The sequence below is a fragment of the Cololabis saira genome, chromosome 4, assembly GCF_033807715.1.
Source record: "Cololabis saira isolate AMF1-May2022 chromosome 4, fColSai1.1, whole genome shotgun sequence".
Taxonomy (NCBI): domain Eukaryota; kingdom Metazoa; phylum Chordata; class Actinopteri; order Beloniformes; family Belonidae; genus Cololabis; species Cololabis saira.
In genome coordinates this window covers 19,320,090-19,342,043 of record NC_084590.1, presented here as the reverse complement: position 1 = coordinate 19,342,043, position 21,954 = coordinate 19,320,090, and the positions used below count along the sequence as shown (strand labels likewise).

Here is a 21,954-nt window from a genome sequence, read left to right as displayed (position 1 = left end):
TTATTCAGCAATTCACTTTAATACAAAATGAAGTGAATAAAATAAGTATCTTTCTTAAACAGAAACCTGTCCTGCTTAACTTAAAATTGTATAAATTAATATGAAACAATAGAAAGAAAGCAGAACATCCATTCTGTAATAGTGCACATTTTTAGTGCAATAACAAAAGTGCAAACAGAAGGTCTGGAGAAAACTTATAAACATATTTGTGCCTCAAAGGCCATGACTGTAGGCTACAGTTGTAGTAAAACAGAAAAAAAAACTCAAACTCAACAGCTCAATGCCATTTTATGACTATTTTTTTTTTTTTGTAAAGTATATTTATTCATTTTCAAAGGGTCAGACAGTCAAGAATTAAACAGTATTACAGAAATATGCACCCTCTTTTAAACACCACCCAAAACATGGAACACACTCTCCACACAGACAAATCAAAGTAGAAAAGTAAAAAAAAATAACCGTAGAATAAAAAAGTAAAAAAATAAGTAAACAAAATTTAAATAAATAAATAAATAAATAAAAATAAATAAATAAAATAATTAAAAAAAAAAAGAAAAGGATAAACGGGGGGTACAATTTAAAGACCTAAAAGGCGCACCTACCAAAATTAGTGAACATAAATAAGATAAGTAACAAGTAAATAAGTAATAACAAAGACAGAAGGGGTAGTCACATGATATCACTATTTTTTGACTCTCACAGTAATACGGGACAAAATACAGCTCAAGGGACGGTTGGTAACCCGAACACCGATACAACAAGAAAATCAATCAAGACTATAATAAAGAAAATCGACCATCGAAAGAGTCATTAATTACGTCATCCTCAGAACTCACGACCTTGGTCGTAAACGGGGGGGTGGACTTGTGCTTTCTTCGTGCTTTCAATTTACGTTTAAAACATTCTTTAATGATTCAATTCTCATTAAAGTTGGTTGAAAATGCATATCAACAAACCCCCCCCTGGACAACAGCGAATATCGTCGGGTTAAAGCCTGAATTATTGTTCTGCGTTAAATCGACGCATAGCCTACGCCTTGGGTTACGGCGTAGGCTCTGCGTAGGCTCTGCGTCCATAGACATATAAACGTAGACGCCCCATCGAGCGCTGAGTCGTACGTCAACGTTGCCGCCATATTGGATGTGGCAAGACTGCGCTGTAAACTAATACAAGTAAATTGACTTATTTTTATAAAGCGCCTTTCTACAAAGAAATTTACGTTTTACGTCTCATTTATTCATTCACACACGCACTGATATACTTGAGAATCAGTTAGCCACCAAATATAATATATCCCCCCCTCATAAAAATAAGAAAAATAGATAAACATATTTTCTCATCAACAAAGCATATTTTACATAAACATATTTTAAATTTTTCAAGTAAAAAAATAACATATTTGAACCATTTTTCTGATTTTTTCAGTTATTTTATTGCCTGAAAAATGGTGCAAATGTGTTATTTTGTTATTTGAAAATTTTTAAATATGTTTTGTTGATGAGAAAATATATTTATCTGTTTTTCTTATTTTTGTGAGGGGATATATACATTGTTTTTGGCACTACCTTGTTCTTTATAGCTGATATAACTCCTATGTGGGATCAATAAAGTTCTTATTTTTGCCATCTGAGAAAATTTAATATATTATATTTGGTGCCTAACTTTTTCCCAAGTATATCAGTGCGTGTGTGAATGAATAAATGAGACGTAAAACATAAATTTCTTTGTAGAAAGGCGCTTTATAAAAATAAGTCAATTTACTTGTATTAGTTTACAGCGCAGTCTTGCCACATCCAACATGGCGGCGGCGTTGACGTATCGCAGCAGCGGGCAAGAACACTCGACGCGGCGTCTACGTTTATAATCAGCCTCTCTTTGTTGGCCGAGGCTCCTCCCAACCCCCCGGTTCCTGTGCCGCTCCGCGGGGGCGGAAGTAAGCCGTATCGCCGAGGCCTCGTACTCCCAATGGCGACTTGCAAACGGGCTACAGAACAGAAAGCGGGAGCTACAGTGGAGGGGGGTCAGAGCTGTGCAATTGAAAATTAAATAAATATATCAACATTTTCCATAGCCATAAAAGAGAGCTTGAAATCCGCCTCGCCTCTCCAAAAAAACCCCGGCCGATTCCAATGGCCAATAATCGGGACATTTCGCTCCTTGAGACGGGTAAGCCGCAGAAAGTAAAAAACCCACACAGTTTTGGTAGCTCGGGTTTGCATCGATATGTGATTGTGTTTTCCCTGCATGTTAACGAGCTTGCTGGTGTGTTTCAGAGCTTTATTACGTGGTTTCTCGGTTCCTCACCACGGGTCCGTGCCGGAGAGCGGCGGAGGTGAGCTGCTCTGACTCCACACTGTTGTTGCTTTTCAACACACTTTTAAAAGGCTGCTTGACTTGATACGTGCTTGTTCTCTCTCTGAAACGCCTTATTAATCTCCCCCCAGGTCCTGGCCAGTGAACTAGAGCAGTACCAGGTGTGTATCGTCCCTGCTGGCCCGCTAATAGCTGCTAGGGGTCGGGTCTGCATAGGCTTGCCACCCGTCCCTTAAAATTGGGAATTAAAAGTTGCATTCCGTATTGAACCAATATAGACACATATTATGCTCTTATTTATGTAATAATCTACAGGTGAAGGTCGGAAAATGTGAATATATTGCAAAACTTAATTCTTAGTAAATTCATCTAAAGGTGAAACTAATATATTATTTCCCACTACATTCAAAGTGAGATATTTCAAGCCTTTATTTGTTATAATTTTGGTGATTATGGCTCACAGTTTATGAAAACCCCAAATGAAAAAATCTCTATATTATGAAATCAATAAACAATTCAATCATCAAAATAATAACAAATAAAGGTTTAACATATCTTGCTTTGCATGTAAGGACACTATGTAATATATTAGTTTCACCTTTTAAGTTGAATTATTGAAATAAATTAACTTTTACACCATATTCTAGTAGAATTATTGAAATAAATTAACTTTTTACACCATATTCTAGTTGAATTATTGAAATAAATTAACTTTTACACCATATTCTAGCTGAATTATTGAAATAAATTAACTTTTACACCATATTCTAGTTGAATTATTGAAATAAATTAACTTTTACACCATATTCTAATGTTCCGACCTTCACCTGTATGTATATTCTACATCTGGGCTGATGGACGTACACATCATAGGAGGATATTTCAGTTGCTAGTATGGTTGGATGTCTGTACAGTCATGCTAGTTAAATGCTATTAAAGCACTTTAAACTTTAAATCAAAGCATTTCGTTTTTTCATATAAAATAAATACATTTCTATGCAGTTTAGAAGTTTTGGGGATGTCCTTTTTTGGGGGTCTGCGTTGCTGAAATCGGAGCGTCCCTTATTTCTGAAAGGCAAGGCAAATTTATTTATATAGCACAATTCAACACAAGGTAATTCAAAGTGCTTTACATTGACATTAAAAGCGGCAAGACATAATAACAAATAGGTAAGAATAAGAAAAGAAGTAAAATAATAAAAAGCACAAGCTGTTAAAAAAATAAGGGCAGTAGAGTACAGCAGGTTTAATTTAAGAGTACACTTAAACCCTAGGTCTGCAGCCCAGTCTGGACTCAAACTCTCTTACTTTTAATGTCTCATCCTTTTGACACCAGAGCTAGAGCTGGGTTTAAACCCCCTTTTTTCTGTTTCTGTGGGGACTCCCACCTAATAAAACTATGTTTCTGTACAGCTCTTGCCCAGCAGATTGGACTGGCTTGGAAACGAGCACCCGAGAACATATGAAGACGTGGTGAGATTTGAACTTGTTTCTGCAAAGTTGATTGTTATTGTGTGGTGACAGACAGGGGGCTGAGTGAGTGCGACCACGCTCTTTGTTCTGCTTTCTTCTCCCCGAGGATTATTGTTCCTGACCTGCACTATTTGACTAATACACACTTCATTTACTCTGAAATTGTTCAGAGTAAACTGTTGAGGGATGCTGAAGAGAGGAGGGGGAACCGGCATTTGATTAGGGAGTTAAATGTTATTTTGTCCCGGCCGTGCTGCTGCAGTTAGGGTGGGTACTTATCAGGCTCTCTTTGTGGAGACGGCTCCGCCAGCCAATCAGCGGCCGAGACGCTCCATCTCCGCGTTGTTTTGCATGTGACCTGCTCTCTGATTGGTCCATCTGCATAGGAAGCCACGCCCCCTACCGAGTTAGGTTTGAGTAGCAAACGGCTGTTTGGTCAGATGTGTGCTCATATTCTTCACATTTTTATTGTTGTTGCAAAGATAATGTACAAAAAAAACATGATCACCTTTTAAATAAGAGTCTTTATTAACTTTGGAATAGGTATGTTTGTCCTTTGTTAAAGGGGTTAATTTGAAAAAGTCTAACTGCCACTATTAACTCCAGATACAGGCTGACCTATTATAACTTTCTCCATCAGTCTTATCTTACGGCACTGAAATTGCATAAATATAAACCTGAGATATCTAGCCTGTGTTTTAGATGTGGGATAGAAGAGGGCTCATTCCTGCACTGCACTTGGTTATGCACAAAACTAAACGCATTCTGGCATGATTTTTCTGACAAAACTTCTAGGAGTGCGTCTTCCATTAAATCCTCAAACATGCTTATTAGGAGATACTACAAAAATTGATGCTCAATTAAGAAAAGCATTTTCTTCACATTTTTATTGTTGTTGCAAAGATAATGCACAAAAAAAAACATGATCACCTTTTAAATAAGAGTCTTTATTAACTTTGGGATAGGTATGTTTGTCCTTTGTTAAAGGGGTTAATTTGAAAAAGTCTAACTGCCACTATTAACTCCAGATACAGGCTGACCTATTATAACTTTCTCCATCAGTCTTATCTTACGGCACTGAAATTGCATAAATATAAACCTGAGATATCTAGCCTGTGTTTTAGATGTGGGATAGAAGAGGGCTCATTCCTGCACTGCACTTGGTTATGCACAAAACTTAACACATTCTGGCATGATTTTTCTGACATCATGACAAAACTTCTAGGAGTGCGTCTTCCATTAGATCCTCAAACATGCTTATTAGGAGATACTACAAAAATGGATGCTCAATTAAGAAAAGCATTTTCTTCACATTTTTATTGTTGTTGCAAAGATAATGCACAAAAAAAACATGATCACCTTTTAAATAAGAGTCTTTATTAACTTTGGAATAGGTATGTTTGTCCTTTGTTAAAGGGGTTAATTTGAAAAAGTCTCACTGCCACTATTAACTCCAGATACAGGCTGACCTATTATAACTTTCTCCATCAGTCCTATCTTACGCCACTGAAATTGCATAAATATAAACCTGAGATATCTAGCCTGTGTTTTAGATGTGGGATAGAAGAGGGCTCATTCCTGCACTGCACTTGGTTATGCACAAAACTAAACACATTCTGGGATGATTTTTCTGACATCATGACAAAACTTCTAGGAGTGCGTCTTCCATTAGATCCTCAAACATGCTTATTAGGAGATACTACAAAAATTGATGCTCAATTAAGAAAAGCTCAAAAGAAGTTTCTCGCACTGGCCTTGTGTGTTGCCAGGAAGTGTATCGCCGTCACATGGAAGCCTGACTCCCATCTTTATAGGAAGATGGGTCTCAGAAATGAATAGCTGTGTTCCACTTGAAAAAATTACATATACACTCAGGAAAGACTATCAAAGTTTTACAGAGATGTGGCAACCCTATTTGGCATATATGGACACATTGTCAGCCTCTATGATGGACGGGTTGTAGATTTATAAGCTTTTTTGCTGTCAGCGCTTACTGTTGTCTATCTTGCCTCTCAACCTCATTTATTTGTTATTTATGTTTTCTTTCTTTTTTTGGGGGGGGGGGGGGGGGGGGGGGGGGTTTGAAGTTTTGTGTTTGTGTGTTCATGTATATACCTTGAAAAAATGCTGAAAATAATCTAAAAAAAGGGGTTAATTTAACACATGTTAAATTGTGATTACAAATCTATAGTTCTCAAGTTATTCCTCAAATATACAGGACTGTCTCAGAGAATTAGAATAATGTGATAAAGTTCTTTATTTTCTGTTATGCAATTAAAAAAAAAAAAAACAAATGTCATACATTCTGGATTCATTACAAATCAACTGAAATATTGCAAGCCTTTTATTATTTTAATATTGCTGATTATGGTTTTCATTTTAAGATTAAGATTCCCAGAATATTCAAATTTTTTGAGATAGGATATTTGAGTTTTCTTAATCTGTAAACCATGATCAGCAATATTAAAATAATAAAAGGCTTCCAATATTTCAGTTGATTTGTAATTAATCCAGAATGTATGACATTTTTGCATTACAGAAAATAAAGACTTTATCACAATATTCTAATTTTCTGAGACAGTCCTGTACAAAATATGAAAACAGGGCTGAAACGGTGGTATTAGATATAATGGCCATAACATATCTGCTTTCTTGGTAATATTTAAACTTGAACACACAAGGGTTATCCTTTTATTTAAAAAAAAAAAACAAACAAACAACCAAAACAGTCTCTTCATGACTCCAACTCCAATTTTTGTTTATTATGAAATAAGTTGTCCTTTTTTTTTGTTTTTTTTTTAAATAATTACTAATGTGGACTAAATGATCTTACATATTTCAGATGGCTGTTTTGAAGTATAGTTGCAAAACATGTTGTAGAAATTGTGGTTTCAATATGTTTCTCAGTGGTTTGTATTGATCAGTGTCACTGCTCTGGTTTTGTTTGCCATGACAGGTTGCAGCAAACAGACATATTGCACCTAACCATTTGCTGCAGATATGTAAGCAAATTGGACCACTCCTTGACAAAGAGGTGCCATCATGTGTCCCAGGTGTACACTCTCTGCTGGGGTCTGGCAAGCAGTCAATGCTGAGGAAGGCAAAAGGTACCATGGTTCCAAGATCCTTTTGTGTATTCTGGGTATCTTTTTGGGCAAATTTGAGTTTGCATGCTGTACTTTTTTTTTTTTTTTTTAAGTTGGCAGGGCTGAAGCTGTCAGGTTTTGTACACCAGGCAATCTGCTGAATCATTACATCAACTTTGGTTTTGATTTTCAGACTGCGACAGTGCGCGGTTTCAAGCTTCATCATATGCAGCCCTTCACCGGGGCCGACCACCAGAGAGGCCTTTGAATTGCAAGAAAACATCACACCTAGGTAGGTCCAGAGTCACTTCTTAATTGTCTGTCCGGGAAGTAATGAGAATGACCACAGGATGTGCTTGGAGTTGTTGCATGTACGTTGTTGTGGTCTTAGCCTTCCTCTCTAATGATTAATTCTCTGACTGATGCCTAGAAGTCATTTAGTAATTGGATAATGTGCTCATTTGACTGTAATTCACTAATAATTTCTCTTTTGGCTCACAGTTGTTGACCATAAGCTTTGGTGGATTATATGACCAGGCCAAGTTTTAAGCCATATTGGCTAAATTTTAGTGTTGGTAACAGAGGAACTTTTTACAAAACGGCATTCATCCTTCCAGTGTTTTTTTTTTATTTATTTTTTTAAATTTATTTTTAAGGAATTCTTTTGTTTCTTTACTTACGATCATTCTTCAATCCTGTTTGATCTGGATGTCAGGCATCCACTTCCTCAACACTGTCTCAAGGATTCTTGTTTTTTGTTGTTTTTTCTTCCTGCAAAGTAAAACGCAGATTCTAGAAAAAGCTTGGAAGCTTATTAAATGTGGAGATAAAAAACTTTCATCTTTAATTTATGCAGATATTTGATAGCCACAAGTTCAAAGGAAATTATTTTCCATATTGTCATTTAATGTCATTGTATTTGATGGAAGCAACAGACCCACAAAAATGTGGAAGAGCAGCAAAAGCCCTCAAGCAGCACAGCATGAGAAACCATCATGCCACCGTTATCAGCAAGGCCACATGGGCTCTAAGCTGCCTTTTGAAAACTATTTACTTTTCCACTAAACAAAGCTTGATTCTTCATCCAAAAATGTAATGTTCCAAGATGAAGGCGTCACTTGAACTGTCATCTATGAAAAGTCAAAAATCCAGCACCTATTGGGATGCATCAGACATGCATAAGTGTGGAGGTACCATTGATGCAGAGGTGTTTCTTGGAGATAATGAGCACCATCCATTTGCCGTTTTTCCTGATAAGTCCACGGTTATTTCAACCAGACAATGCCAGATTTTTCTTTAAAAAAAAAAAAAAAAAAGTGTATGTACATTTGAGATGTTCCAGTACCAATTTCTTTTTCTTTCATCCGTTACCTGGAGTTTGGGTATAGGCCGATGGCAAGTACTCTTCAGATGACACTGTTATTTTAATGTTAAATTGGTTTATAGATGATTTATCCCCATAAATATTATTAGATCTATTTAATAAAGAGCCGTTAGAGTTGCATTTTCAGCCTGGGAAACTGTATCATGGCTCCAGATGTTCATTGTGCAGTGAAATCCAACAGTGGCTGGTCATCAAAGACAAAGAATTATATAGTTTTGTCCAATATTGTCCTGGTTTCAGTCTAAACTGCAGCCCTGCAGAAGGAGCACGTCACAGGCTTCGTGGTAGGATTTTCCACCTAAAAGAAACCAGTATTGCCAACATAATGGTAACGCTAGATAGCTAGCTCTTTGACTCACATGCTACTGTTTTAGGCCCCTCAACATAGGAGTTTCCAAGGCTGCATAGAGAAACTTCTTGTTCTGGCTTTTAAAGCGACATTGAAGAGTTGGAGTTCTGTTTGTAAATATTGGATGGTGCATAGACGTAAATGCTCACTGTTAGTATTTTCGGAACAACTCTAGAGTGCACATGCTTGACACTGACGTGTCTGAAGTGCAGATCTTTGTCCTTTTGAGAACGTATGGCACATATTGCAAAAGTGAATCTGATGTGAATTGATTCTGGTTGGTGAGCAGAAATCTTGTATTCTGCAACATTCAGTATCCTAATTTCCAGTTTTATCAAAAGAACAGATGACGCAACACAACAGTAAACTGCATCTCAACTTTTTTTGAGGACTTCAGGATATTCATGGTTGTCCAGAACAAAATGGAATAATCAGTTAGAAGGAAGCCTGGGAAATACTCCTGTTTGTGCCAAAAGCTCTGTCATTGTGGCACATTTGTATATATTTTAATGCCACTATTTCATTTACATTGATTTGCGATCATGCATATTTTTATTCAATTAAAAATTAAATCATATAAATTAAGTGGACACTTCACTACAATATTTCAAGAAAGGCATCAATATATTGTTTTGCTAACAGGATGCAGTCAGACATTTATATCATCATATAGATGGCTTGTCCTCTGTTTGTGCTGCCAGTCAAATCAAGTGTTTTGTCATCTGTTATTCTACTAACATTTATTAGTTATTAAATATGCGTTCCACTTGCGAGGACGTAGCCTCTGGGCAGGCTGTACATGTTGATTATGAAGTACATCAGGCAGCAAAGTTTGTCAGCAGTTTTAAAGTGGAGGTTAGTGGTTGCACAATATCCTTAAGAAAAACCCAAGATGACTTGTATTCCACTTCTGTTTGTTGATTTAAAATTTAACATGTGGAAAAAGATGCTAAGTCAAAAGAAAACTTTTTTTCAAATGTTATTGAAGAAACTAAAGACATTCACAAGGTACTGTTATCATATGACCACTAAACGTCTGCCTGCATAAAATGCCGAAAACCAGCTTCAGCTCGAGTCTGTTGGAACATAAAGCAAAAGAGTGTGTGATTTATTTTATTTATTTATTTTGTTCTTGTTTAAGGGATGTTTTAGTTGTTTTCGTAGCAAACACATTGAGCCAGATGTCTGTCTGTCTGAGTTATTCATATTGATTACAGAGCAGATCTGGATATGGGATAACAATTTCCTTGTACTTGATGCTGTTGTATTAAAAAAAAAAAAATCTATGTTGTCCCTGAGATGAGAAACTCAAGTAAAGCAAGTTGGTGTTTTCAGTGAACATGTTTGTCTGGCTAAGACCAGGAAAAACGTTGGCATTAATATTCCTCACGCTCTGCTTGTCCTGATCGAAACCGTCTTGCCGTTCTGCAATGTTGATGATTATTTGGATCTTCTTCTCTACAGTGAAGGTGCTTCGGGGGAGAGAGCTAACAGGGGAGCAGCGCTTCAGCTCCATCAGTCCTGTCAGCAACTATGAGCGCATGCGTCTGCATAGGCGGATCCTGGGGCATCTGTCTGCAGTGTACTGTATCGCCTTTGATCGCACTGGTCTCAGGATCTTTACAGTAAGATGGAACTGCAAAGCACAATTAATAAGGCCATCTGTATTATTGTTTTTTTTTAAACACTACCACTCTATTTTAAAGACTGAGAGTATTAGTTTTGAAATGGATACTTGTTTGGCTGTGTACATTAGTTGTTGCTGTTCTTAAAGTATAATAGTTTTTGTGTTTTATTCACAGATATTTCTTTCAGTTTTTGAAGTTTTTCTTTTTTGTTTTTCAGGGCTCAGATGACTGTTTGGTGAAGATTTGGTCTTCGTTTGATGGAAGACTTCATTCCACGTTGCGAGGACACTCTGCAGAGATCACAGATTTGGCTGTGAACTATGAGAACACACTAATTGCTGCAGGAAGCTGTGACAAGACCATTCGTGTGTGGTGCCTTCGTACCTGTGCTCCCGTGGCTGTGCTGCAGGGGCACAGTGGATCTATTACCTCCCTTCAGGTTTGTCTTCGTAATATACTGCCAGTTTCCAAATTTGAGTTGGTCCTGTGATTTAAAGACAAAATATAACTACCCTTCCAAATTACTCACTCGCTTAATTCAATTAGCATTTACCCAAAACCCTCTTGAACCATATCTTTACACGTGTTGTAAGGGGCTAGTTTTATGGGACAGAGTTGGCCACTCCATTCCACCCCATCTTCCACTGAGTGGGCCTCCTTTTAAAATCTGCTGGCGAGTTTAGTTTTTCTTGGCAGATACAAGCCACACACATTTGTGCATGTCTTGATTTATGCTACTGTGTTGTTAAATGACTGTCACAAGGAAACATCTGCACGTATACCTGCACTCCCCCACATGCATGTGCAACTGTGTTATCCTGCCTTACTTCACCCGACAAGTGACCACTTGCACAACTCAGGCCTAGCAAACTTTAGGGGTTATTTGTTTGTAGTTACTTAGTTTGAGTGTTCCCTGAATGAGTCATCTTCATACCTGGATGAGCACAGACAAAGTCATGGGTTTGTGTAATGTCAGACCTTTCAGATGCAGGGAAAACATTTCTTTTTTTGTAATATTTCCCCTCTAAGTATCACTCAGAATCTAACTTAATCACAAAAACTCCTGACTCCTGATTGATAGTAGGTAGACAGGAAAAGATGGCAGAGAGCTTGAGGGAAGACATAGCTCAAGGTCTCAGGCCGCAACTCGAAGCTGGACCTGCTGTGTGAGCAGTGTAGCCTCTGTACAAGGTACCTGCTTATCCTTGGAAACTTAGAATTAAAGGTTAACTCTTTTGTTGTTTTTTTTTTAATTTAAACAGGGTATAATCAAAGTGTTCCTGAACAAACAAGACTTGTCTAAAAGTTTCTCCTCTCCATGAGGTCTCATGATTCACTGGATGTGTGTTTTTATCTGTTTCTGCGCTCTCTGCAACGGCGTTATCTTATGTTTTCCTTTTTCGCTGTGTTTGGGATGCTACATTTGGCCCGTGTATGTGTGTGTGTTGCTTTTCTGTGACTTCAACTGTACCAACAGACTTTGTATGTTTTTATTTACAGTTGCATCAAATCAGCTGTTGAATTTTACATGGGTACATAATAAGCAACTTGATTTTTCCCTCCCTTTTGCCAGCTGTTGTGCTCGTCTCCGCTCGCTCTCTAACTCACTGAACAGACTGCGTTCAAGTGTCCTTGGTCACATACGATTCTGCCATGTTTGAACAGAGAATTGCTTCTTCTCTGTTCCTGCAGCTAACAGTTGGCGTTTTCCACAGAATGCAGACTTAAGGTTTCTTCTTTCTTGATAGATTTGCTAGGTCTACTTTTGGGCAAAATAAAAAATCTAAGGATCTTGAAAGTTGTTAAATCTAGCCAGGGAGAAATACATGTATTTGTACGAGGAACCAACAGAGTAACCAACAAACCCTTCTGCTTATCAACATGTATTCATTAATCCAGTGGACTTTAGGAGGATGGGCATGGCAGATGTCATGCGTGCGTATCTGAGATAAAAGGGCTGAATCGGTGTTCGGTATTTTAGTTAAAAATGACAAAATTACTGTAATTGGGTTATAAATGCATCTTTTGATATACCTGAGTGGTCTGACCAGGTATTTTTTGTATTGGAAATGAAGATATTACAGTAGAGCACTACTTATCTCCATGTCATTTATGATGGGAGATGAGCAGAGCTACAGAGGCTTCCTTTTTATTATGATGCAAGCATTTTTATGGAGGAAATGGAAGAGGTTACGCAAATCATTGTCAAGTAGTGCTGGGCAAATATCCTTAAAAGATACAAACCAAGGACTACATGAATAATGACATATGTCATATTGGTACATTTATTTTGTCTGGCTTCATAATTATAAAGGTGTTTTTTTTTTTTTTTAGGTTTTCAGAGAGAGCAGTTTTTATTTCATTGTTGTATATAATGCTTGGCTGAAATATGACCAACTCTTTGTAATATGTTGGGGCAAATGTTAAAGACAAGCCTAGATGCTTTTTTCCCCTCACTTAGTCTGTCAGTTATGCACCAGTTTAATCTGTACTGGTTGCTTTTAAGACATTTTCTTGTGTTTTAAGAGAATACGTTCACTCTCAATCCTCTATACTGAAACTGTGTCTGGATATCTTATGACTTAAGAGTATTTCAGGACTGTGATCTATACATGTCTTTGTGTTTTTAGTTTTCGCCTTTTGCCAAGGGCTCCAAACGATATATGCTTTCCACTGGAACTGATGCTACTGTCTGCTTCTGGCAGTGGGATGTCAACAACATCAACTTTAGGTGAGAACTACTTTAAGAACAACTTCTGTTATTTTATTGTATATTTGTTAAGACTCGGATAAAAGTCTAAGAGGTCTTAGCGAAGGCTCACATTGTGGATGATTGTGCACAATTTATTTTATATATTAATCACTGTCCCAAAATATTTTACCCTCTGTAAGGAGTCTTGTCCCTTGTTGTTTCGTATAAACTCAGTAACATATTTTTCTTATTTTCCTTTAAGCGATAGGCCACACAAGTTTACAGAGCGACCGAGGCCTGGAGTTCAGACTGTGTGTTCATCATTCAGTCCAGGTAATTACCGTAGTCGTATTTAAAGACTGCTGTGTTGCATGATGTAGATGCTGTTAAGAAAAAAATGTGTAGTCTTCCTCTTTATTTTATAAACATTGGAAGACTTTTTTTTTTTTCCTTCAGTGACGTTTAGGTTTGAACATGTGAATCTTAAAATACCTTCTTTTCAGGTGGGATGTTCTTAGCAACAGGAAGTACCGATGATGTCATTAGAATATATTACGTAGGAAGCGGGAGTCCAGAGAAGATATCAGAGCTCCATGAGCACACGGTAAGCTCAAGTTGGATGTGTAGCATGCTGTGCATACAAAGAACTTTGTGACGTAAACTTCTGAGAAACAACCTGAGAAAAATATCAAGTAGTGGATTAGGATAATTGTCTATTTGTCAAACTTCTTTCTAGGACAAAGTTGACAGCATCCAGTTTTGCCACTCAAGTGAAAGGTATACAAAGAGTGCTATTTTTTTTAAATTTGATATTGTATAATGTATGTGTCATGTGAGTTAATATGGGTTTAAATGTAGCATTTAGTAACGTTGCAAGGTGCTTGATCCCTGTCTTTCCTCAGGTTTGTGAGTGGAAGTCGAGATGGAACAGCCCGAATCTGGAAGCTCCACCAGCGGCAGCAGTGGAGGTGCATCCTCCTCAACATGTCGGCTAATCTTCCAGGGTAAGGGCTGACTCTGGAAAAAATAGTGCCCATGTCAGCTGAAAAACTAATCTGTCCAAATGTTTTATTTTTTCAGTTGTCTCGGTTCATCAAAACCCTAACCCAACTATGAAAGACTAACTAACAAAAAGATTGGACTTCACTAACTGTATTCGTTTATACAATAGATGAGATCGATTTGCACAAAATAATAGTGGTAAAAGGTTTGCAATGACGATATATTTTAGTGAAAATGATTTTCCTTCATATATTTTAAACACATTTTATTTGTTTGACTTACTTATCTTATTTGTTTAATCTGTTGCTGTTTCTAGTGACAAAATATTGTGTTCTGGCAAGTGAAAATGCAACCACACTTATTAATGACTATTATTAACAAAATATGGTCCGCATGTGACCTTTGATCCTGTTTTTATAATAATCTGAAAAAATAAAATGGCAAAACATCAAGATCACGAAGATCCAGTCTTCATTCTAAGAGTTGAGCCATAGTCGTACTGGACTAGTTTTACCCGGGACTTTTTATAATAACCACAGAGGATGTATGTGATGTTAATCAAGTGTGAATTAGTGAAGTAAGAATTCTGCTGCGAATAACCTACCCTATTTCAGTGGGAGAAAATATTTATTATTTGTTTCGTTTGGTTCTTTTCATTTCCTTATGTTGCCTTTTCTGCCTCTTTCCTGGTGTAATTATTGCAGTGCAGTAATAAAGTGACACCATTAAATAATGATATTAGCCTATATCATGATGTATTTTGCGGGAAAACAAATTTAAAAAAAAATTGGTGAGCAATAAGCGTATAGACCCAAAAAAAATAAGGAAAACCCAGAGCAGCAGAGGAGCAACAACGAGACAACATGCGCAGCTGCATGCGCTAGGAAACTTTCTATCTCGCATGGAGCTCAGAGCCTAGACTGACGGAACAAAACCTTTAGGCTACAGCGAGAGCTGTGGTTGCAGTTCACTGTTACCATGTCAACTTAAGTACATAAGTCATTTTCTAGTTTTGACACCTGTCAAAATGTGATGTGTTACTGAAGCCGGACTGTAGATTGTGTGGTCAGCTGCTTTCAATTCAGCACTTATCCAAACGTTAGCACAAACAAGCCCTTGATTCATATAATGATTCAGAGTTAATTTAATGGTAATTGTTTAACAAAATGCTGGGTCTTAAACACATCTGGGATTAATGTCTGTAAGTTAAAGTAAAATGCATAATAGGCTTATTCTTAGTAAATAGGCTGCGAGCAACACAGATGTGTGATTTTGTAATTTTCCACAGATCCTGAGATAATACTTCTGTGCAAATAGTGCATTTAACTGAAAAATCTGCTTAACCACCTTCGAGCACAAACTGATGCGATTACTCATTCTTATATTTTTAGGGCCCGAGCACTTACAGTGCGAAGGCCCTATTTATATACATATTTATATACATATTATTTTTTTTTCCTCGTTTTATTTTTATTTTTCAGACGAAATGAGGGCCTTTTTGCCCCCCTAAACGTGCCCCAAAAGTCACCAAATTTTGCACGCAAGCCAGGTCTGGCGAAAAATGTGATATTTAATGGTTTGCATTAATGTATCATGTCGCAACTTGAAGAAAAGTCTCTTGGCGCCATGGCCGAAACGAACAGGAAGTCGGCCATTTTGAATTAATTGGGTAATTTTGGCGCAATTTATTTCTTCGGCCGCTTCTTCGCCCGAACCGTATCGTGCACCCAAGTGTGTTATACATCAAAATGTGCGTCTTGATCCTGCGACGATGCGCATTACTTTTCTCAGTCAAAAGCGTTACCGTGGCGACCATGAGTGCGAGGGCCCGTTCATCGCTGCTTGCAGCTTTAATTTTGTTTTTGTCTTACCTCTTATTAATGGCGTTGGAGAAGCCAACGGTTTATTAATGATCGTCTGTGTTCCCATGGAAAGATGAGCAGGCTCCAGCATGCACATAGCAATGTCTTTTGAAAACAGAGGTCTTATTTCTGAGAATTTAGTAGCAGCTACAAGCTGCTACTTATTTTGTCATTATTACCGTTCAGTCGAGAGGCTGCTCTCACTAACTTTGCTCAAATATTTCTTTTTTCTTCTCAGTGCTGAACCAGTAAATGAAGAAGAAAGCTACTTCAAACCCAAAGTCACCATGGTAGCGTGGGATCGTCATGACAATACAGTCATCACGGCTGTTAACAACCATCTCCTTAAAGTGTGGAACTCCTACACAGGGCAGCTGCTACATATCCTTAAAGTAATAGTTTAAAAGTATTGTGCTTTATCTTTCTGCAGTTTGCATACTGCTGCATGTAAATGATGCGTCTCACATTCAAATGAGAGCTTTATGTCGGTATTATTTGCAGGGGCATGAGGCTGAGGTGTTTGTCCTTGAACCTCACCCTTCTGATCCCAGGATCATCCTGTCTGCCGGCCATGATGGGAATGTCTTCATCTGGGACCTTTTGCGAGGAACAAACACGCAGCACTACTTCAACATGGTACATAAAAATCCCACCAGACACTGTGTTTGCAGAATAGAGGTGGCAATAAAACGCAGCTTGAAAAATCTACGTTGGGGACATGATAGTAATAATGACAAATGGGTGTATGCAACATGGCAACACTAAAACACACCTGGTTTACTGCAGTTTTTGTATGTTCCCAAAGCCGTTTATCTTGGAGGTTGCTGAGTCTACCTTTTGTCGTTTAATCGTCACATGTACTGTCTACAGCAAGTGGATGAGGAAAACAGACAATATACAAATTTTTTTTATTTATTTTTTTTTTATTTATATCTGTTAGAATCAAAGGAAACAAAAATGCACGAAAGCAGATGTTGAATTATAATAAAATATATATACATTTTGTTTTCCATAAGGGCCATAAAACCTAAAGAAACACATTTCTTAGCTATGGTTAAACAAATCTACTTCTGTGCTACTGCTTATCTTCATTGTGTGTTTGGTTTATATTTCTTCCATCCAGATTGAAGGTCAGGGTCATGGAGCTGTTTTTGACTGCAAATTCACTCCTGATGGCCAGCGCTTTGCCTGCACAGACTCTCACGGCCATCTGCTCATCTTCGGCTTTGGCAGTTCCAAGCCCTACGAAAAGGCAAGGAAAATAGTTGCATTTCTAAGGCTGCAAAAATGTTACACTCCTTGAGATGCAACACTTGGTACACTCACTATTCTGTATAAAAAGGTAACCGTCATGGATAAATCGGTTGCTCTTTAAGTTGATGGAGCAGCTAAGTGAAGTTATTTCCTAATTCTTGCTTTGCTGGTCCCCGTAGCTTCCAGACCAGGTGTTCTTCCATACGGACTACAGGCCGCTAATCCGGGATGCTAATGGATTCGTGTTGGATGAGCAGACGCAGCAGGCACCCCATCTCATGCCCCCGCCGTTCCTGGTGGACGTGGATGGAAATCCCCATCCGCCAAGGTAGTTATAATGCACTTTTCTCTGCAGAGTATCAGTTTGGTCTGAAGGTGACCCTGGGCGTTTCACTTGATGTGGGACTTGATGTGTAAATTGATGATCTTGAAGGAATACATGCTGGTTTGGGGGGAAAAAAAGAAAGTCAGAGAACTCCAGTACGATAATTCACATGATTTTTAAAGTTTGCTGCAGTGAGGACCGATCGGGTGTTGCACTTCCTTGACATGTGATAGGCTTTTATTCCGAGAAACTAGGCTTCGTTATCCTAGGGGCAAGAAATGTATTCGATTATCACTATTTGTCAGCTGGTTTCCATCCATAAAGTAGCCTTACCTCTGAATAAATGACTGTCCTGCAAGTGGCATGATCTGTTTTTCTTTCTTTTAAAACGGAAAAATGAATATTGATGTAAAAGAAGTTTTATCTGATGTTCTTCCGAGATCCAGTGTTTTTGTGGGCCGACTTGCCCACAAAAACTGGTCTTTTTCGATTCGACCCCAAAAGTCAGTGTTCATATTGACCATCAACTTGGGACGTTTTTGCTTTGAAGAAAGGAAGGAAGAAAAAAAAAGTTCCAAACCCAGTAACGTTTCAGAGGTTTTACTGTTATGCCATTTTCATTGTTCGAGACCAGGACGAGCTACCTGGCTGGGCTGTAATGTAAAACTGGCATTAAACTTGGTATTCTGCTACTTTCAGTGTGTGCACAGAAAGTTTTGGGGTATCTCCTGTTTTTCTTTCAAATAAATCTTGAAAAAATATGCACTTTGGTTTGAAAATTGTACGTAATTTCAGGTACCAGCGTCTTGTTCCTGGGCGGGAGAACATTGCTGCTGAGCATCTGGTTCCTCAGCTGGGATATGTAGCCACCAGTAAGACAATAATTTAACATTTGTAACTTTTAAATATGTGTGTTGAGGAAAAAAAAGTTCTTGTTAATATCTACTTGTTAATCAGTTTCCACTGGATATAAGAACATAATTGTTTAGTTTGATCAATTTGAAATCTCCCTACTATAAGTGCGAGCTTCACTCTTAAGCTTGATCTGATCTCTGTCTCCCGTCCAGGTGATGGTGAAGTGGTGGAGCAGGTGATCAGCCAGCAGACCGCAGAGCATGAGCAGGTGGCAATAAGACGCAGCAGCCTTCTGGACGAAGCCATCCGGCAGCTTCAAGAGCGGCAGAACCGGCACAACCCGCCTGGGGCGGGGGCGGCTCCAGAGGGCCAGCCTGACGCTCAAGGGCCAGTGTCGGCACCGGCACCGAGCACACCACGCAGGGGTATCAGTACACCGCCACTGCTGTACTATATTATATTAATTGGGATGTATGCCATATCTAGAAAAATACCAGACAAGCCTTTGAGAGTGAACCTTTCATTTTCCGCCTCTGCAGTGTCTGTGAATGACCGAGCAGATGTGCAATCACCACCTAATGTGGGTCTGCGCCGCAGCGGACAAGTGGAGGGTGTAAGGCAGATGCACCAGAACGCTCCTCGCAGCCAGATGGCCACTGAGAGAGACCTGCAGGCTTGGAGGCGGAGGGTGGTCGTACCTGAGCTGGCACCCAGCAGCTATAGGTAGAACATACGTTTTCTACTTAAAAATGTATTTGATGTGTCCAAGTGGGACTGTGACTTTGTATGAAAACATCTGGCACATTTAAATTGAATGACCCATGACTGCTTCACCTCACAGCTTGGAAGACTTGTAGGATCCTCTTTTAAGGTCTTAGAAAGACTGTGGTTTGCATGCTAATTAAATTCTATGTTATGTATTTTACATCTCGTTTTGTGTTGTTCCTCAGAAAAAAAAAAAAGATGAAAATTATTTTTCAGGAACCAGGAGGGTGTGCGAACAACCAGAGGGGATGATGAGATGCTTCTGTACAACGCAAAGAAAAGACGCATCATCTATAGCTGTCGGGTAGGTTTCTTTTTCCTCAGGTTTGGTGTTTAATTTGAGTTATATTTGGTGTTTACTGGAACGTTAACCATTCTGCAGACTAAATCCTGGAGAATAATCACAGTATGACATCATGCTGCGCTGTGTAAGATGCATCAATAAAGCACAAAGTGCATTTATGGTGTCCTGTGTAAAAGCTCGTTTATCAGTTTTTAGAATAGAAGTTTTTTTTTTTTTTAAATGTTAAATTATTTCACATATTTTTCTTTTTATTCCACTAATGTTGACTAAGTCCCATCTGTCCCCCAGGATGATTCAGATGACGAGCCCACCACTGCCAAGCGAGCCCATGGCCACAGACCTTCGCAGGGCTTGATTGAGACATCGTGTGAGGAGGGGGAGGAGACTGCCAGCTCAGATGTGCACTCAGAGGTATGTTCAGTTTTCATGTGACCTGGTTAAAGTGTGAATATAACTGGTGATCTTATTCATTACTTGATGTTATTGTTGTTTAATTTTGAGCCTTATCCTTTTTTTTTTCCTTGCAGGACAATGAACTGGATGGAAGTGAACTGGATTCCTCCAATGATGAGGAGTGGAATAGTGACAGCTCAAGGTAGGAAAATGAAGAGACTGGAGCCATTATTTTACTAGTTTTCCAGATTTTTTGGAAGTAGGAAAAATGTCCAGGTCCACATACCCGAACAAGATTGTAACAAAATGGGTTCAGCTTAAACAAAAGCAAAAATATCAAGATCATTTTTATTATTAACTTATTTTCCTCTAAGTAATTTTCTTCTTCAACAAAGGAAAACAAATCCAAATCATCAGCCGGTTTCTGTGACATCGTGTTACTAAAGCAATCCATCAGGTTTATTTAATTTAATTAATCAAATAGAACTTTGCTTTCCTAGAACAATTACAATAATAGAACACTTTATTGTCAACAGTGACAGTGCAAACAATAAGAAATATAAATAATATAAAAAAGATTAAGGTGCATTTGAATAGTGAAATCAAGACCTGAGAGCCTATCTACAGATAATAACATATAGTTACACATGTGTTGGAATATTGCACAGATAGTCCGGGAAAAAGTATTGCACGGTAAAAACATGCACATGAAGGCATTCACATTTTGTTCAGGGCGGTTATGGCTTTAGGGAAAAAGCTGTTTTTTAGTCTGTTAAATTTTTGACCTGATGATTCTGCAGCGTCTTCCTGAAGGCAGCAGGTCAAACAGGTCAGAGCCGGCGTGGGAGCTGTCTTTTTTTATTTTAGTGGCTCTGCTGAGGCAGCGCGAGGCGTAAATGTCCGTCAGTGGGGGAAGGAGGCAGCCGATGATCTTCTGCACTGCATTCACCTCTGGAGCCTTTCCCTGTCCGCAGCAGTGCAGCTGCCGTCAGCAGGCTCTGGATGGATGAGCGGTAGAAGGTCAGCCGCAGGTTGGAGTCCAGCTTGTATCTCCTGAGGACTCTCAGGAAGTGCAGCCGCTGCTGAGCCTTTTTTGGTGATGGCAGTGATGTTCTCAGCCCAGGAGATGCTGTCGGAGATGAGGAGGCCAAGAAACCGGAAAGAATGGACCCTTTCCACTCTCTGGCCGTTGATGTAGAGAGGGGCTGAGTCGGTGTTCTGTTTCCTGAAGTTGACAATGATCTCCTTGGTTTTCCCGGTGTTCAGAGTGAGGTTGTTCTCTGAGCACCAGGCTGTCAACTCCAGGACCTCCTCTCTGTAGGCGCCTCGTCCCCCTTTGAGATGAGTCCGACCACCGTAGTGTCGTCAGCGAACTTCACTATGAGGTTGTTGTTGTGGGTCGGACTGCAGTCATTGGTGTAGAGGCTGTACAGGAGGGGGCTCAGCACACGGCCCTGTGGAGAGCCGGTGCTCAGCATGCGGGTGGAGGACCGGTGGGGGCCGAGTCTCACAGTCTGGGGTCGGTTGGTGAGAAAGTTTTTGATCCAGGCACATGTGAGAGGGGGCAGGCCGATGGTGGTCAGTTTTGTGATGAGGATGTCTGGGATTATTGTGTTAAAGGAGCTTGAGGCTCCTTTTAAGAAATTAGACTCTATAGCGCCACCCTTCACCACGACAGCCGTTGGGGGTACTGCAGCCAACAGTGAAGCCGGCACGGGAGAACGGGGAGAACGTGCTTGCAGCGTCATGTGACGTCACATACGCAGGACAGCGCGGGAAATTCCGGCCCGGAATTGCAGCACATTTTGCAGCACACAGCCTGTTCAAGGCAACGGACAGATACGCTAGAGGATGAAATCATTTCTTTGCCTTTTGTCAATTCACAAAATAATCGTAATAGTAATCGAAAATCGGATTTTGAGAGAAAAAAATCGAGATTTTATTTTTGGGCAAAATCGAACAGCCCTACCTCCCGGGAGTTATTACTGGACAGGTGGGACTTTATTCTCATCCTGTGGTCCGCTTTGGCTTTCTTAATTCCTTTGGACAGGACAGCTCGAGTAGCTCTGTCACCTGACCTGAAGGCAGCGTTGCGGGCCCTGAGGAGTGAGCGGACCTGGTTAGTCATCCAGGGTTTCTGGTTCGGAAAAACCCGGATGGTTTTGTCTACAGTCACATTTCCAATGCAGAACTTGATGTAGTCCAGTACCGTGTCTGTGAAAGTATCCAGCTTCTGATGTTCAAATAAGTCCCACTCAGTCCGGTCGAA

General features: G+C 39.2%; 1 protein-coding gene across 4 annotated transcripts in view; it reads left to right on the top strand.

Annotated features, from left to right (window-relative positions):
- The first annotated feature begins 1,916 nt into the window (after nucleotides 1–1,916).
- brwd1 (bromodomain and WD repeat domain containing 1) overlaps nucleotides 1,917–21,954 on the top strand; it is a 31,319-nt gene continuing 11,281 nt past the window's right edge. For all 4 annotated transcript variants that reach the window (XM_061719091.1, XM_061719089.1, XM_061719090.1 and 1 more), the window contains exons 1-23: nucleotides 1,917–2,166; nucleotides 2,274–2,332; nucleotides 2,445–2,474; nucleotides 3,727–3,786; nucleotides 6,743–6,893; nucleotides 7,066–7,164; nucleotides 10,070–10,230; nucleotides 10,451–10,672; nucleotides 12,864–12,964; nucleotides 13,188–13,258; nucleotides 13,429–13,529; nucleotides 13,662–13,702; nucleotides 13,828–13,929; nucleotides 16,028–16,181; nucleotides 16,291–16,425; nucleotides 16,913–17,041; nucleotides 17,223–17,371; nucleotides 18,164–18,240; nucleotides 18,436–18,648; nucleotides 18,763–18,946; nucleotides 19,205–19,292; nucleotides 19,581–19,703; nucleotides 19,820–19,887. In XM_061719091.1, coding sequence (XP_061575075.1) covers nucleotides 2,130–2,166; nucleotides 2,274–2,332; nucleotides 2,445–2,474; nucleotides 3,727–3,786; nucleotides 6,743–6,893; nucleotides 7,066–7,164; nucleotides 10,070–10,230; nucleotides 10,451–10,672; nucleotides 12,864–12,964; nucleotides 13,188–13,258; nucleotides 13,429–13,529; nucleotides 13,662–13,702; nucleotides 13,828–13,929; nucleotides 16,028–16,181; nucleotides 16,291–16,425; nucleotides 16,913–17,041; nucleotides 17,223–17,371; nucleotides 18,164–18,240; nucleotides 18,436–18,648; nucleotides 18,763–18,946; nucleotides 19,205–19,292; nucleotides 19,581–19,703; nucleotides 19,820–19,887 — 2,555 coding nt within the window. In that variant the 5' untranslated portion in view covers nucleotides 1,917–2,129. The remainder of the gene's footprint in view (nucleotides 2,167–2,273; nucleotides 2,333–2,444; nucleotides 2,475–3,726; nucleotides 3,787–6,742; nucleotides 6,894–7,065; nucleotides 7,165–10,069; nucleotides 10,231–10,450; nucleotides 10,673–12,863; nucleotides 12,965–13,187; nucleotides 13,259–13,428; nucleotides 13,530–13,661; nucleotides 13,703–13,827; nucleotides 13,930–16,027; nucleotides 16,182–16,290; nucleotides 16,426–16,912; nucleotides 17,042–17,222; nucleotides 17,372–18,163; nucleotides 18,241–18,435; nucleotides 18,649–18,762; nucleotides 18,947–19,204; nucleotides 19,293–19,580; nucleotides 19,704–19,819; nucleotides 19,888–21,954) is intronic.